General features: G+C 45.4%; 1 protein-coding gene across 4 annotated transcripts in view; it reads right to left on the minus strand.

Moving 5' to 3' along the window:
* The window catches only part of PLEKHG4 (pleckstrin homology and RhoGEF domain containing G4), an 89718-nt gene that overhangs the window by 56677 nt on the left and 15297 nt on the right, over positions 1-17744 (minus strand). For 3 of the 4 annotated variants that reach the window (XM_072872500.1, XM_072872499.1, XM_072872498.1), the window contains exons 2-4: positions 16987-17184; positions 7982-10148; positions 2778-2993 (exon numbers count right to left, since the gene is read on the minus strand). In XM_072872500.1, the coding sequence (XP_072728601.1) occupies positions 2778-2993; positions 7982-10148; positions 16987-17184 (2581 nt within the window). Of the gene's footprint in view, positions 1-2777; positions 2994-7981; positions 10149-16986; positions 17185-17744 lie in introns of those variants that run through there. The other variant, XM_072872501.1, reaches the window with a different exon arrangement.

A 17744-nucleotide genomic window follows, 5' to 3' on the forward strand; every position in this document is an offset into this window, starting at 1 on the left:
GCTATATCTGTCTCTTCTGAACTTTATCGCTACCACAGGAGATACTGTCCTGGACCACCTCTCTCCCCATCCCAGGGACAAGCATCTGAGTTGTCAGGTAAAACAGATACAGATGGACAGGCCCAAGCACAGAAAACTGCCCTGGTGTGATCTCAATCTGTCACTAGGACATGACTTGAGTGAGGGCCACAGACACAGATGGGCATCATTTAGAAGGAGGGCTTTCTCCCTGCCAGGGACCAGAACTGTGACACAGGCTTTCTCCTGCTAACAGCAGGGACAAAATCTTTCATCGCCTGTGCGATTCAGGAGGAGTTTTATTACTCCTGAAATACTGTATTCTGGACACTGTATAATCAAAGAGCTGGAGAGAAATTAGAAAAAGCTTATTAATATACCTGTTTCATAAGCTAAGGGGATCACCAGAAAATAAAAAAAAAGCAAAGCACTCAATTACTGGAAAAATGGCTTGATAACCAGGCTCAGCAAAAACTTTCTAACTCTGAAGCAACATCTTTTGTCCATCAGAGAGGCTGGGCATCACCAGAACTTGATTAAACCTTGAACTTCAATATAGGAGCCTGGGAATTGCCTGACCAGGTCAAAAAAGCAATCACAGCCACCAGGGCTAGGTCTCCAACAGTGGCATAACCAGACGATTCAAGAGCAGAATGCAGAATCGAAACTCTCCTGAAAGGAAAATTTCTTCCCAACTCCATCAGCTATTAGTTTATTAATTAGCTCTTATTCACTATTCATTATAAAATTTATCATTTCTAATGTAATTATTATATCATTACCAATGTCTAACATAAAGCATTTAACTGAGTGGTGAGTGCATTCCCTCATGTGTGAGGATTGCCCACTGAAATCCAAAAGGAGACATGGGAGAGAAGAGATGTCAGTCAAATCCGATACTGCTTCTACAGAAAACATGATTCCTCCCTCAGATGAAAACTCCCTTGGAAGTGGTATCAAACCCAAACCTTGTTTCTTCAATATATTTCAAGGGCACATCCCTTCATCCCATATTCAAATGCATTTACCTCATTTAACAGTTGTACGTGACGATAGGAACCTGTGACAAAGGAAACAACTAGAGCATTAGATCACATAGCGAGGCTTCTACAATAGCATGGACTATGAGCTTCTCTTAAAGACCCCTCTCTCGAACCTGTAATTTTGACTGCTGTACACACCCTAAAACTTCCAACCTGATCAGCAGATCAGAAGATTAGAAATCCTCCTTTGGAATTTGTTCTTAACACTTTACCTACCAATGCAAAGTTACATGTTTGAATGTACCACAACTCTGCCCTGCACTGGGTTTCTCATTTCACCTTTTTCCAGAAGACTGGAAAAAGTCTTATTTCCCTCTCCTCCTTAGCTGCACAAAGGTGTTTTCACCTCAATCATCTTATGACAACCTTCCAGTCTCTTGCCATAAAGACATCCAATTCAGTTACAAGAAAGGGCTGTCACCCTTTTCTGCACCACCTCCAATATTCACCACTTCCTTTTAGAACAAAGGCATCAGAACAGCCCAAATTATTTGAGAGGCATCACCAACAAGTATACAGAGGTAAAAATCACTTTAAACTGGCTAGTCATCCCCTCTCCTTTGCGCATCTGAGGTCAAAATTGGTCTTGCAGCCCCAGCACTGAGTGGGAAATTACTGTGCTGCCCTTCTGCTCTCCTTCCCAATTTCTCCACACTGCACAAGTCTGCCGGACCCCTTCCCTGCTCTCTGGCCAATTTTCAACTCATACGTGGCTCCTGAGCTGATCAAACATAGCTATCTTCCTGCCCCGCACTGGACAACCCTCTCACTGGCTGTGGAAAGAAGCAGCCCACAGGGGCTGCTTATGCAGATGCTGCCAAATGACTGTTTCACACTGGAGAGGTAGATCTCACTTCCTCTGCTTTACTTCATATTTGGTTAAACACAAAGACCTCTTGTGTGGGCCCTGCACACCAAGCAATCCTGGCTGCTCTGTCCAACAGCCTCAGCTTTGTTTACCACTCTGCTAATATTTGTCCCATGCAAAAGTTTTATCTGCAGCAATCTGATACTTGCTGCCACATCAGATGCAAACACTGAATAACATTTGACCTACAACTGATCTTGGCAGAACAATTCCGGGAAGTCCTTCATTGATGGCTAGTTTTGTCATCTGCTATTTAGCTACGCTATCATTCATCCCACACGCTGCTCATCCACATTTCATTAGGATATGCCTTTCAACACTATGTGTCATGAAATCAAATGTTTTCTAAAAATCTATTATATCTAGGCAGCTACATTTAAATCAGCCAAACTTCTAATTACCAAGAACAGAACTGGTTTTACAAGAGCACTGTCAAATAACATCTTCTATGCTCCTATCCTTTAATTATCTACCAAGTGAATCAAGTTCCTATTGTTTCGACCAGGTCTGATGTCAGGCCCACCAGCCCATCATTAGCTGCACCCTCACTCTTCTCTTTTTGAACTACTGGTATGAGCCCACAGATTTGGCATTTCTGACTCATACACGCTTTGCTAACATTTTGAGACTCCTGGGAGCAAGTTAACATTACTTTCATGAGAGGGAAGTTCTACTTCCTGTCCTTTCCATCCAGAAACTTTAGAGGATTCAAGAAGTGTTGCTTCTGGAGAGGTTTGGGGTGAAAGAAATGGAACTGGCACCAGTCTGCAGCACTGCAAACAGAGGCTCGTCTCCCTTGCCCTCCTACAAACCATGCTTCCCAGACACATTCCGGCTCAGCTACTCACCAGGCAGGCAGGCAACTCCGCTCCTGAGCACTTCCGGGTTCACATCCTTGACTATGGTAGGTGCAGACCGACCACCCCAGGCAGTCCCAGAAGCTGGGGATGTCGGGGGAGTAACAGCTGTTGAGGTTTCCTCCAGGGCGCTGACTTTACTCCCTGGTTTCAACACATCTGTGCCAGTTGCTTGTTTTTTTGTCTCTGCCCCTTCTGACACCATCCCTGTAAGACAAGCAGCAGTCAGAAGCTAGAGCAGAGCTCCACCCAAAAGGTCCCCAGTAAGTCCCAGACTAGGGAGGGATGTGCCCCCCACCCCAGCACTCTGCAGCTCCTCCAGTCCTCATGCCAGTAGCGTGCATGTTCCAAAACTGGTTATAACATTACTACTGTAATTCCAAAAAAATAAACCAATTTATTATAAAGTTTGCAAGTTACAAAAACTCAATTCAGATCAGGATTACTGTAGTCAAACTCATTTTTAAAGGTAACATATCAAGCAGTACATGTCTGCTCACAGCCTGAAACTCTGGCGCGGTGCAAGTCCCTGGCTAAGCTCCAGCAGCTTGAGCATGCTGAAGTGATAAACCAACTTCTGACAGGGAGAGCTGCTCCATCAGAGCAGAATTACTCCCCCAACACCACTTTCAGATTAGTTCCTGAAAATATGAAGTCAACTCGAGGCTGACAAATCAGCTGGAAATTAGCCAAAGAGACCTTGTTCTGCTCGTCCAGACTTTTTAAATTAACAGTTAATGTGAAAGACCAGAAACCTATTTTAAAACCCTGAAGAACAGGACGATTACACCAGTCAGCTCTGAGAACTGGAGAAAATAATTCCTTTGCCTGACACCTCAGCTCTGAAGTACAAGTAATCAGAATCAGTTAATTCTAAAATTAAATATCTTAGCTGCTACATGGAAACTAATGCTAGTTTTGTCAAGTTTCAATTTTCATGTAAAAGTAGCTGGAGAGAAGAAAAAAAATATACCTACTGTGTAAGAAGTATTATTCCCCATTTCCCAACATTATAAGAATTAGAAGCCAACAATATATCTTCAACAATACATCTTTAAGCATCCTAAGTACACAGCTAGGCTGTCCTAAGTACACAGCTAGGCTTCTGCTGTTTGGCAGAAAGATAAACTAAAGAAAAGGCTATACTTCGCTGCAAATCCTGATACTTCAATATCTACCAAGAAAAAAAATCAATCTCTTTAGGAAAATAAAAGAGCGGAGTATTTATTTGCTTGCTATGAAGTCAGACATTTTAATTGCTATTTAAAATTGACTTCAACCATCTTACCTTCCTGCTGCATCAACAATGCTGACACTTGACTCAGTTTATTTACTAACAGGTTCCAATACTTCATTAAAGAGCAGGACCAGGAACAAAGCAGTCCTTGAAGTGGCTTTCAATACAAGTTTTAGCAGTGAAGGATATTTACAGGTTGAGGCTCAGCCCAAACTGCTTTCAAAATTGCTAAAGTGGGTGAAAGAAGTGCCCTGAGCAGCATGGCTCACTGCGGAAAATTATCCGACAGTAGGGGGAAACTAGGAGGGGCTCCAGAGCTCTGCACCATTGAGGCCATGATGGAGTAGCTGCTCATTACTCTTCAGTAATACCCCTCTTGAGGGAGCATCCCTGGGACCCAGCTTGGCATCTGCTGCATTTGACCCCATAAGCTGCTGCAATGGCTTCAGGGCTCTGCACAGTTCTGGGATGCAGAGCTCAGTTCTGTTCCTAGTACTACCTCAGCCTCCACTTTCCAGTGATGCAAGAGGTCATTCACTTTGGACAACACTGCTAGATCTTCCTGAAGCAGCATTTTAGAGGGGCACTGATCTCCCATAGATGGCGTATCTTCAAGATCAGCGTCATGTAAGTCATGCCCCAAAGGTTTCATATTAAGGGCTGACAGACTTTCTAGGAGAACATAGAATCATCTTCTCAAGAAGCTGTAAGGCCTGGCAATAAGCAGAACCACACAGTTTGTAGTAAAGGAATCTGCATTAAATGAAGAAAGCCTCTAAAGAAGATCAAAAGGTGGCATTTGAAGACAAGAAAGGGAACATAGCTATATTGAAGGTACCATACCAGGGCAAGAGAAAGACACAAATGTACATGGCAGCTCTGCTTTGGATATCCTAGGAATATCTTAGCAGCTCCCAAAAGCTAAGAGAGAGAAGCATTTTGCTCAGACCACCAGACGTGGTCCTGGTACTAGGGCCTTTCAGCCCCAGGGAAACCTCACTGGAGTTATGCAGCCTCCAGACTATGCACATCTTGCCCAAACAAACCTCTTCCCTAAGCTTCTCGGGCTCAGTTCAGATCTGCAGACCCCACCTCCCTCCAAACAGGCCCAAGCACACTGCTTGTTATTTGCAATCTGGGGTGGAGGTACTTACTGAAGCGGAAATTGTAGAATGCGGAGGATTATATCAAAAAGCAAATTGAGAACTAGGGCATCTGAATTTGCCATGTTTGCAGGTTCCACCTTTCCCCGAGGTTAAGGAAGTGGTAGAGGAGGATTTGCTTGTATGCATTTCAAAGAGACATTAGCATTTTTCCTGCAAACTGCCCCGGCACCAGTATCATCTATGCTAACATCATGTAGTAACAGGGAGCAGGAATGCAACGCCCTAGCAGGTGCTGCTGAATATGCCCCAGTGTGACTTTTCAGCCGATTTCTTGAATATCAAGATATTTTCCACCCCCAAAACATACGAATTCTTTCCAGAGCTGCAAAGTTTCAAAATTCACTTTCACTTCAAGTTAGTCATTAGGGAAAAAACAGCAGTCAGATTTTCTGTGAATGGAACCAGTGTAAATTTTAAACCACCAACTCAAAACAGCTCACATTTGACTCAAAGTCTTTGTAAAGTTAGATCATATTATGCAGAAAATAAGCTCAGTTTGTGACTGGGAGTGGGAGGAAAGGGAGAGAGTTAAGGCACAAGGAAAAATCTGCAGACACAGCAAACTCGGATGCCCCAGTTCTGTATGTATTTTTTGATATAATCTACAATGTCTGCCGTAACAGGAAAGCTCCTCCATCTCACAGAGCAAACTGCGCGTCTGCCCACTACTATCGAGGTGTGAACTGTAGATCTGAATTGGCCCAGTAAAGCTTAAGCTTTGTTGTTATTTATAGTTTAGGCAAGATACCCACAGTTTCCAATCATAGTACTGAAATGACCCCAACACGAGACAGTTACAGAGAATTTAACTTGCCTACAGACTGACTGGCTGGAAGAGAAAAGTCCATTTGTAGGACTAAGAGTAGGACATTTGCTTGACTTTGTAATTTTAGCTCTGAATTATCTTATTCTTATATCTCTGAGGGTTTAATGGGGCTAGATAAGGGGATAGCTTGTTTGGCTCTCAAAGCAATCAAGTGTAATTGAATAGATTAAGCTTATTACAGTTCCAGCTATAGTGTTATACTCCCAGCATTAACAGATATTTGAGCTGTCCTATGCCTTAAAGAGTTTAGTTCATTGGTTTAGGGGGTTTTCTGGTGATTTACGTTGTTTCTTTACCTTTACAAACTGAGATAATAGTTTTGGTTTTTTTAACTGCAATGCCAAAGTTTAACATCATCAGAATAGGTCCATGAATGTGTCACTTATTTCAGCCAAATCCCCAGAAACATTTAAATTGTCTTTCCTTAAAACCAAACTCCACACATACCCCAGAGGGGTCTGTCATTGCCAAAATCTGCAGCAGCAGCCAAGACATCCTGTGGAGTAGTGAGAACATCACACTTCTTATACACGAGCTGGACCTGGCTAATTTTAGACAGAAGAGATGGGAACACCGAACAAGCAGCCACTAGAGTAATGAGGAAAGCATACACCCAGCACTCAACACAGCCTAGGTTTTCTGAGGTCCGGTCCTGTGCAAACATGAAGTCAAGCCAGGTTCAGCTTGGTTGGGGGAATGAATACCCACCACATGGTTATTTAGTGGCATGCATCCCCCAAGAGCTACAGACAGGCAGAAGGTGACCTTTTTTCTGCTCATGGTGGTAGATGCTCAGAGACACACACACTTCAGAAATAGAAACTTTTGAGCTGACTCCTCCATTTCACAGCAGAGAATCTCTTATCCACGCAATTTGGGACCAGTGCAAGCATTATACTGGCAGCCCGTCTAAAGACGGCCAGCTCTCGACCTGTTCCTCCACAGGGTCAGACATGCTCTAGCAATGTGGGTCTGTACCTCCAACCCTTTCAAGAGTCCTCACTCTACTATTTCAAGCCAGCTAATTTTCCTAGCCAGGGGTCTCAGGGAATGAGAGCTGTTGAACTGGAATGGCATGTTTCACCCTCCCCCGCCACACACATGCATCTCGATGTGATCTGCATATCTAGCTACAGCTTTCCAGACTCAGCAGAGCTAGGCAAAGCCAACATCATGTCCATGCGGTTACACACTGCCTGCCTACAATCTGGTGCAAAAGGCAGAGAGACCTGGATTGACTGTTCAATTCCTTCTGAAGGAACACAGCTCCAGCACAGGAACCCAGGCATCAAGAAGTCTGGGCAATACCTGCTTGAACATATCGTTTGAGTTGAAGTTAGATGCTTAATTTCTCTGTGCTCTCCCACTCAAGTTAAAGAGCTCCTACTTGAAATACAACCAAGCCAAAGAAAGCATGCTGGAGGGGAAAGGAGGGAAGAGGGGGCAAATCCCTCAACTCTGCAGTTTGCTTCTTAAATCAGTTACCAGCACACACATTTGTTGATCTTCAGGTCATGTTACACAGCTAGTATTCTACTGTGGCATCCAGTACTGCTGGTTCCTCTTGCCACAACTATCTTCCTAAAGCCAATTTTCAACTATGAAAGACTTGTACAGTTAGACATTCTCTTCTCACGCATTTCTATTGCATGCATCTGTAATGCGCACGCAATGAATGTAACAGGTGGAGGTCACCAGCAATCAGATTAACTGAAATTAAAAGCCTCTTGTTCTGTACTGATGTAAATTTGCAAAGAACTGTTAAACAAAATACCTACAATAAACCCACCTGTGAAGAGAAAGCTAATTTCAAGCCACAAAAATGACAACTTAATCACTTTCCTGTAGTTGGTGCTATTACCCCAACACCTCCCAGCAGACGTACTTGTCAGTGGTACCTCTTGAGGACTTTGCTTTTGATCCATTTTATCAAACAGATAAACACACAAATATCCAATTGCTGTACCTTTAGGACATGATGCCCCAGAAGCTGCCTCTTGGTGGGAGTGCTGAGTGGTGGGCTCTGTATGCCCCTCAGCGGGTCCCGAGGACAGTGGTCCAACCTCCAGTTCCTCTTCAATGGATTCCAGTGTTTTTAAGGCTATAGTCTTCAACTTTTCCTCATAAGAAAAACTTCCCTGGTTCTCCTCCCCTCCCTGCAAGTCCTGTACTGCAACACGCTCTGGGTTCAGCACAGAGTTCTCTTCACTTTTACAGCCCTGGTTTTCTGCCTGTCTTTGTGGTTCTTCACACCTCTCTCCAGACCTCTGGGTTCTGAATTGACTTGAGCCTTCTGCTTGTGCATCAGGGCCCATGAAAGAGTCACTGTTATTTAATTGTTCTGCCGTCTGATCACCCTCTGCTGACAGAGCAGTTTGGAGTAGTATGGCTTCTTCAGCTTTCTCACGCTGACATGAAGAGACCACTTGCTCTTCACCATGTGACAGGAGTCCACCTGTAGGAGCTTTGACAGAACAGTGACTACAACTAGTCTGATTCTCACTTACAGTCAGTATTTGTTCAATCTCTTTGACTTCCTCAGGGCTGTCCCTTCTTCCCAGCTCGAATTCATCTACTTCTCCTTGGTTCTGTTCTTGAGGATTTAATGGAGAACTAAGATTTTCTTCCTGATCACTGCAGCAAGCACTGACTGCTCCTACCTCTGTCATGTTCCCTGAAGGAGAGCCTCTCTCCACAGCTATAGCTGAACTCTCAGGCATGGTAAGCATAATAGTGGCCTGGACTGGCACAACACTTTCACTGACACTCTGGCAAGGAACGTCAGAACCTTCCTTCAGTGTGCCATGTGGTCCCAAAGGTCGCAGGACAGATACAGGACAGGGATCCATCTGTGTCACCTCATTTTGACCCTCAGTCAGTGGTTCTCCATGTCCTCCCAGTATCACCTCCTCTTTAGCAGGAGCAGCAGCAGCATCTAGAATTGTTTCTGGGCTCTGCTCTGATGTTTCAACACCAGGATTTCTGCTAGGACCATCACTTTCTCCTTCCACATTTCCAGGAGCACCAGGCATTTGTGCTTTGCAGTTGACACCATCACCAGCACACACGTCGCTGTAGCTGCACAGTGCATATCGCCAATCAATTGAGTGTTTGCTGCGGGTCTCCTGCTCTGCAGATGAGTCTTCTGCACTGCAGGCAGGAGACTCAGCCACAGGAAAACTATTCCCCGTGTTTCCAGGACCACCTGATACCAGCTGACCTTCTGGAGACAGTTCTCCATGTGCCATCATTTTGCTGCTTTCCAACAGAATTACATTTTTGAGAACTTCTGTAGAAGTCCTCAGAGTGTCCATTTGACGGTGCTCCTTCTGCGTAAGTGCTGACTGAATTAAGTTCTTGGAGTAGGTACTGTCTTGAATGACAATAAACCTGTGCTTGCCTTTAGACACATTCACTCGTGTTCTGGGCTGAGTTAGATAATTTAAAGCTAGTGATTGGGTTAAAGAGCCTGTTTGTGGCCCAAACCTGGGCAGTGAAACTTCTGTCAGCTCAACGTACTCCCCTTCAAGGTCACTTTTCAAGTTCTCCTGAGGCACAGGACTTGTACACACACCATTGACAAGAGCTTCATTCAACTGCTGAGCTGTGCTGCTAATGACCAGGTTGTCTGGATTTGGACTTTGTTCCTGTAGATACTGAGATCCTGGGTTTGGTGAACTGCACTCAGCATGGTCCATGGGGATGCACAAAATTGAAGGTTCCTCTGTTATTTCTGGAGAGATGATATTGTTTTCAATTATTTTTCGTTTATTTATAAATTCAGGATTAACCACTTTATCCCAGGGGACACGAAATATTTTATCATCAGTGGTTAGTAAACAATATTCCAGTGCTATACCCATCCGCTCTCCATTGATAGTACTCAACCATTCCAGAGTAAAGATAGAGGTATAGGAAACTTCTGGAATCACAACTTCCTCTACATTATACTTGTCTTTTGCCAAACATTTCAGTACAATTCGTGGAGACTTCTTGAGATAGGGGACCACCTGCAGGTAGAAGTCACCAGGCTTCAAGATTCGCCAGTCAATGGAAGCCAGCTGGACTACAATCTTCTCATGAATACACAGTGGCCAGCCCTCATGGCGAAACAGCAATCCACAGTACTGAACCTGTGGAGAAAAGAGAAAGTGTTTTCAGCATCAGGAACAGACCTCAGCTCAAGCTTTTGGACAGAAGAGATCAATGCTTCTCTTTCACAGCTATAGCAATAGAATAGTTGAATTTAGGGTCTTTGGTTATTACTGTAGGGAAGTTTTCCATACTGCAGTCTTCTCTTTAAAAAGCAGAAACGAGAAAAGCTACCAACACAAATCACCAGCATCTCAGGATCTGAATATGAACCAACTGGCTGCCAGAAGTGTCAGCCCTGTTTTAAAGCTGGGTCAGCACAAACAGGCAGAGGTCCAAGCCCCAGAACCCCAGGGCAGAGAAATCAGGAGTTCTCACCTCCCAGCGCTCAAGCTGGGAGACGCTGTCTCTACCTCATTTCTGACTCATTATTACCAACTGGACTGACTAAGAAAGTGAAAAATCAGACCATACAGCATCCCTAAGTGAGTGCCATTAAACGCAGGCAGACAGCAGTCTGCTTACAATGCACAGACAAAATCCACTGTCCTCAACTAAAGACCATCCACAGCCTTAACAGAGAAGGTGGCCAAATACTATGCATAATTTCCAGAGCATCCACAGAGAGCTCTAGGTTATACCAGGTATACTTGATACCAACCTGCCAGAAGGAGATTGTAGATGCAGAAACCTCATTGCACAGGATGCCGCTAGTCAGCCTGGCACCACAAAATGTCTTTTGTCTGGTGAAGCAGTGTTGGGTCTTTAGACTGAGGTCTGCTGGAAGGGAGGTAACAAAGAGCTTTGCTGATGAGGGGAGGCAAAATAAAATGCCAAGGTCTGTCTGAGGACTTGGTTTTATTCCCTAATGTGCTCTGCTGGAGTATCCAGCATGTCCCATCTAATTTTGGTTAAGCCAAATTGAAGAGCATGGAACCAGGTAAAAAGCATCACTCATCTGGTGCTATCAAGAGCCTATACAAGACAGGTGAAGACATGTTACATGGGATGCAGCAGTAAGGGCTGGCTGCAACCTACCAGTGAATGGAAGGAGATACTGCTAAGACAAAGCAGGAGAAAGGAGGCAGCAAATGAGAAAAGCATAGCAGGACCACAGAAAAAGAAGGCAGCAAGTCCCATCAGCAAGCTGCTAGGAACTACACTTAGCATAACAGGGACCTCCTTGTTCCCAAAACGTAGCAGCATTCAGGACAAGTCTCAGATGAATCCCAATCAAGTAAAAGAACTGAAGTTTCATGGCTGAACTGACTTGACTTAATTATTTACAGCTTTATCACAGCTTCAAAAAGTAAAATCACTGCTTTGAACTTGATTCTGTTTGGGTAAAGTAAGATTTCAATTGAGCCATGACATCAGCTATCAGTTTCATGATTAATTTCATCTTTCTCTGTCATGACAAGGGTTTAGATAGGATTCACCTGTATCGGATCCAATAGTTAAATTAAAAAGCTGTCATCTGGAAGCCCAAAGACTTTAGTACTGGCAGTATTAGACTTCAGACATTTTATCTTGTTTCTCTTACTTGGTCACATGGAAGTCTTAACAGAGAAAGCAATTTATAAAAATGTTGTATTCTGCAGGCCAGACAGATGAAAGAAAAAAATTATTTAATTCAAATATTTTGCCACATAGCAGAGAAACCACAGAACTGGAAGGAACCTCCAGGATCCTCACACACCTTGAAACAACAGGTAATGGCATTAACCAATTTCTTTCCTACATTCATCAAGCTTTACCTTCAGCCCAGCCAGATTCTTTATCCTTACTGCACCTGATGCAAAGTTGCTCACAGGCTTGAAAGCCCAAACCATCCTTCAGATTCAATAATTCCTCCTCCTCAACCCTTGAGCTTAATTCTCTGGATGTGTCCCCATGGCTTAAAATTGTTAAGCCATGTCACATCACCTTAACATATCTCCCTTGATCATCTCTTAGGCCTGCCTGGAGACCCTCCTTGGTGATGCCTTTTTTTAAAAAACAAAAAACAAACCGAACACCCACACATTTCTTTGTTTCACTTTCTCATTGTGCAAAGCATTACAAAACACTGTGTATAATGGCATCAACACTTCCCAACTGTGCTAGAAGCATCTTTTAAATGCTTCTTCCAGTCTTCCCACTTCTCTTCCAGTCGTGCCCCTATGGTAACCCAGTCACCTGCTAGTTCTTCTTCCCAAACTGATGACCCCAGTTCACAACAGAAATTCTGCCTATTACTTTGTGGAGGCACACGCATCTGAGTCTACTGTTATAAAAACTTAAGTACAAACTTTTAGAGCTCATCTTGTTTAATACATTTATCACCCTCCTCCTCCTCCTATATGTTACTGCTTATGTCTCCCAGACTAGTTTCATCACAAATATTTGTCACATGCATACTCTTACTTTTTATACCAAGGTCATGGATGAGAAGTAGCGTGTCTCATGACTCCTGCCTCCAACTCAGTTTTCACTGCAGTACAAACATCCTCCCTTTAACCATTTTGTTACCCATCTTGCAATACTTGCATAAACCTCCGTCCCTTTGACACAGTAATTAGTTTTCCATATGACTCCATAATAAATCCTTTATGGAAGAGATTAGCCTTTTTCATAAATCAGCTCTCTCTAGAGATAAAAGTTTCATTGTCTAGTCTTACACTACCTGCCATGGAGCAAACCACATGAAAAAACGTTATCCAATTTTTAACAGGTCAGTTAATTCAGTCCTTGCTCAGTGCATGGTGTTGTACACTCAGCTTGTTCTCTGTATTTTTTTAGTAGCCCTGACTTAACAGATTCAATAAAAATCCCTGTTATCAGACATTTGGCATTACACGGTAACTTCTTCCATATTCGAGGATGGAGACCAGCCAGTCCCTTTTCTTCGACGTAGTCAATTACATATCCATTTCAGTCACGGCAGTTTTATTTCTGTTCACTCAGTGCAACTGCCTTATTGTTGTACGTACATGCTATATCACTACTAAACTGAATCTTACTTGACTTTTCATTTGTTTGAATGATCATATTAATATTACCTTTATATTCTAACCTTGAACTCAGAGCAGACCCACCTCTCTTTCTATTAAGTTAAAAAGCCCTATAGCCTAACACACAGTTGCTTGTACTTCCCTCAAAGGCACAGGGAGCTAAACTTTGCAGTCTTATGTTTTCATGCTTTCCGATCTCCAAGACACAGCACAGTTGAATTCAGCAAACCAAGACCTCCTCTTACAGCACACAGTTTGCAGAAGTTGCTACTGGCTTCAGCAAGTCTCAGGCTGTACATACTTCATGGACTTTTCCATCAAGCTCAAGACTCACACAGCACCTCAGTCAATAGAGCTTATATCTCCTGTGCCCAAGAAGTGCCCAAGCCAAGTATTTTGTATATAAGGTTTTAAACAAAAACAATTTGCAGTTTTCCAGAACAGACCATACAATTGCACCCTACAGCACACCACACCAACCCCTCTTCTACCATTAGAATATCTCCTAGTAGGTATATTGAGGTCATCTGTACCAAGGGCCTTTTGGGGGAAGAAGAGCCAGACAAAAAACAGATCCGTTCCCAAACTATTATAAATAGTTTATATGACTGAAAAGTGAGAGAGACAATCAGCAGTAGCATAAACATAAAGCTGAATTCCATCTGCATCTACCTGACACAGAGTTGCTGTTCAAACCTGGATGCAGAGTAACCTATTTGGGGGCCATTCATACATTAAGAAATACAAAACCCAACCTCACCACTCAGATGACCTGTCTGCCTACTGACTGACAAGTGGAAGAAAACTCAGCAATAAAAATCACCAAAACCAAACTGCAGAACACATTGAAGTTCTTCAAAAAACCTACAAAGCCACAGCCTAAATTGCAGCAAGAGCTAGAGTCCTGTCCAAGCAGGAATTAAAGTGGCTGCAGCCAGAAATAAAGCTGCCTCTGAGGAAAGAGCTGGGAACCAACGACAAAGATGGCACAAAGGTGGTAGCTCCTAGAGCTATAGGATGGCTGGGTTGGAACAGACAAACAGTCCATTTAGCTCAGGATGTCATCTGAAGGCCAGAGGCAAAATCTGGTTTCTTACTCTGTGCTGAGCAAAGACAGACCCCTTGGCACACCCCTCCACACCCCCCTCTCCAGTCCTTGAGGATCACATACAGGCTACTGATTTTAATACGCCAAGCTGAAGCCTATGACTCTGTATAATATTTCATAAAGCCACTTACACTTCTGTTGCTGCAGAGGCTGAGAAAAAGATTTAGCACTCTCAAGATTTCCTACAGTAGCCATTCAGACAGGAGTTACTCCCCCCCCCGCCTTAAGAAAAGCTCACATGGACCAGCTGAACTGAACTACAAAGTAAGGAGGAAACATTGCTTTCGTTTAGACTCTCTAAGAAGCAGACAAAACTTTTAAAGAACAAGTAACAAGAAATAGTCCTGTGATTTCAGACAGTGAAGACAAAAGAAGGGGCACATAGTGGAGGTTTGCAGAAGGAGTCGTCGTCCACAAAAATGAAAGAAATAGCTTTCTGCAATAAAAATTCAAACAAGCAGCCTTCTAAATGAAATATGGAATAGCCTGGGCCCACCTCTAAAGACAGTAAAAGGTACCTAGAGCTTCCCTTGATCTCCCTGTATTGTCACTCTGAAAGTACAAAATCATGAGTCAGGGCTAGAAGGGGTCACAAGCAAGGAGGAAAGGCTCAACGCATACAGCTGTGCTCTTTGAGGGGCCTGTGCCTGCACTCTGCCTCTTGCTGCCCACTCTCCCAGACATGTCACACCTCAGCAAAAGCCCCTGATACCTAATGCTGAGCCCTGGGCAGCCACTCACCGGAAGTGTCTGCCCCACCGCCGCCACCAGCCTTGCACCTTGTGGCTCCTGGGCAGGCCAGGAAGTGCCAGGCAGGCCCCAAGCCCTCCCCCATTTCTGAGCCTGTGACAGGAGGGTGGCTCCAAGCACAGCTCCTGCCCCTGCACCACCTCCCCAAACAGTGCTGCATATGTAGGACAGCACCACCATACTGGTTTTCCCCCTCCAACAGGACACCTCAGCCACCACCAGCCCCCTTGCCTCCATGTCCCCTGACCCCATGCTCCAGCCCAGCCTGCGGGGCCGCCAGCACCCTGAGCCCCTCCAGGGCCCACTACCTTCACCTCTCCTGCCTCAGGGCCCTCCGCCTCAGCACCTCCAGCTCCGACAGCCCCTGGCTCAGCCAAGACCTCTATGCCCATCAAGGCAGACCCATGCTCCTATTGGCTGCTGCAGCCTCAGCTGTCCTCCCATTGGCTGCTAGGCAGCGCAAGGCCCTCCCTGACGCCACGCCCCTGTCTCACAGGGGCCTTAGCCCGAGGGCAGCCACAGCCTGTGGTGCGTGTGTGGCCTCACCAGGACCTGCCCGACCGCCCACGGAGCAACAGCCCCCCCCACCCCTCCCCCCAGCCCAGCAGACCCCTTCGGTGGCACCCTTCCTGCGGGTCGCCCCGTCACTGCCCTGAACACCTCCCCTTTGGGAGAGCAGCACTGCAGGCCCAGCTCCCCACAAGCCACGGGGGCAGAGGGCCACGCCAAGCAGCGGGCTCCGCTCACGAGCCAGGCTGCTTTTCTTCCCTCCATTCCAACACCTCACCTGCCCAGGGCACTGCCAGATGCTCAGAAGCTGCTGAGATCCCAGGGAGTGGGGAAATTGCTACCTCGCCTCCTTTGGCGAGGGAGGCGGTTTGGGGAAAGCCATGAAACATCTTGCAGTAATTACCAGTTTGTACAAACTAAAAGCCTTTTGTTTCTTTAAAGGGGACAACCACACTATGCACCATCACATTAGAAACTACAGCTAGATAAACCAATGGAATAATTCCTATTCGAGTGTTCAGGGGGAGAGAGAGCAGCTCCTCAAAATCGTTATGCACAACGTTGGATCTTCCTGTACAGGCTCACAAAGACATGGCTGGCACCTAGCTGGAGGCTGGTGACAACACAGTGAGATAAACACTGCACCAAAACACTTTCAAGGTGACCAGCTCCCAGGGGTTGTTACATGGATCCATCATGTGAGATGGGTGTTTCCCCCCAGCATTTTACCTCCTTGAGACAAACGAGTAACTGACTCTTTCAGCTTCTATTTAATATTTTTCCTCCTCCCAGAAGTCCCTTGCCCTCCACCATGAGGAATTCTATTGAAAGCCTGGCTGCGCACACCCTCTAGGTTTAGAAACAAAAAGGCTAGAATGAACCCTAGTTTTAGGTTGTTGTGGTTGGTGGTGTTTTTTGTGGGTTTTTTTTTTCCCCCCCATTTTGCAAACTTTGAGCCAAGTTTACGATGGAGCCATTTGACTCATCATTTCTAACATTAGACTCCCAACAGTAAAGCACGTTAATCTTGGACTCATTCTGGCAATAAATGTAATGTGACTCCTTGGGGCTACTGAGCCTTGCAACCATTCCAGCAACCATCAAAGGGGAGCCAGAGTTCTGGGAAAAAACACCGACTGGTAGCATTTTGCCCTGCACGTCCTCCTGCCAGCAGCAGAAGCCCGACAGCTTCATCCGCAGAGCCAGGGAACAGCTGGGATTAGAAGCCACCCGAGCCAGCCATATCCAGCAAACACTTCACTAAACCTCTTCCTTTGAATCCCTTAAGCCTTCTGTTCAGTGTTCCTGGTTATGGAAGGCGAGAGCTCCGCTCCACATCTGATCTCTGCACAGTTAAGCTTCAATAACAATTTCTCAACTGTTTCCTAACTGTCTGCCTGCCCTCCCACCTAGGCTGCCATACACATGGCACTTTTTGCCAGCCGTTTTACATATGAGAGTAGAAAGAAAGCTCTCCAAGGAGGCCTTCACAGGCCTTAGAGAGCATGATGTACTCACACAGGCATCCTGCTGAATGCACTGTAGGATGTGCTTGGCTGGAATCAGGAAGTCTATGAGGTAGCGCAGTCCATCCCCACGGTACGTCTTCTCCACCACATCAAAAACTTGGCACAGAACAGTGGCTGCAGTAGCCTCAAACGGAGGGTAGAGTGCTGATAACGTACTCTGAATGCAACTGTCCAGCGACTCCGAGTCCTGCCAAGAGAGAAAGTGTTAGCGGTACGACAGCACGATATGCCCCAGTGCCCTGATGAGCCCTACACCCAGGAGCGCAGCCATCTCTGAATGCAGGAGGAGAGAGGATCAAAGGAGCAAACTGCTGCCCTTTCTAGTTTCTTTTGGCACTGGTGATTCCAGGTAAACAAAAAAAAAGCTCTCCCAAAACGCAAGTGGAGTGCTCACAGAGTGCTGTGCACAGCGGCGAGATTCCCCAGCTTTTGCTTACGCAGCAAGTCCTTCTCCTGACTGCGCTGGGTGGGGCTGCTATTAAACCATTACCGCAGCACATGAGCATGTGTGAGCGAGAGTATCATGGGGTGGATGGATCGGCAGGCCCTGTGTTTCGGACACCCGGGGCTGGAGATGCCGGCCAGCACTTGGATACGTTAAAGCCCAGCATTACGCTCCTCAGGGGGCTAAGGGGAATTGCAGGGGCAACAGTTGTACTGAAGCTCCTCTGCCTGCTGTGCTCTGAAGTCCCCACACGGGGTAAGCTGACAGAGCTGTTTGATACCAGAGAAAGCCACTCACCAGTG

The sequence above is a fragment of the Ciconia boyciana genome, chromosome 9 (assembly GCF_034638445.1).
Source record: "Ciconia boyciana chromosome 9, ASM3463844v1, whole genome shotgun sequence".
Lineage (NCBI taxonomy): Eukaryota > Metazoa > Chordata > Aves > Ciconiiformes > Ciconiidae > Ciconia > Ciconia boyciana.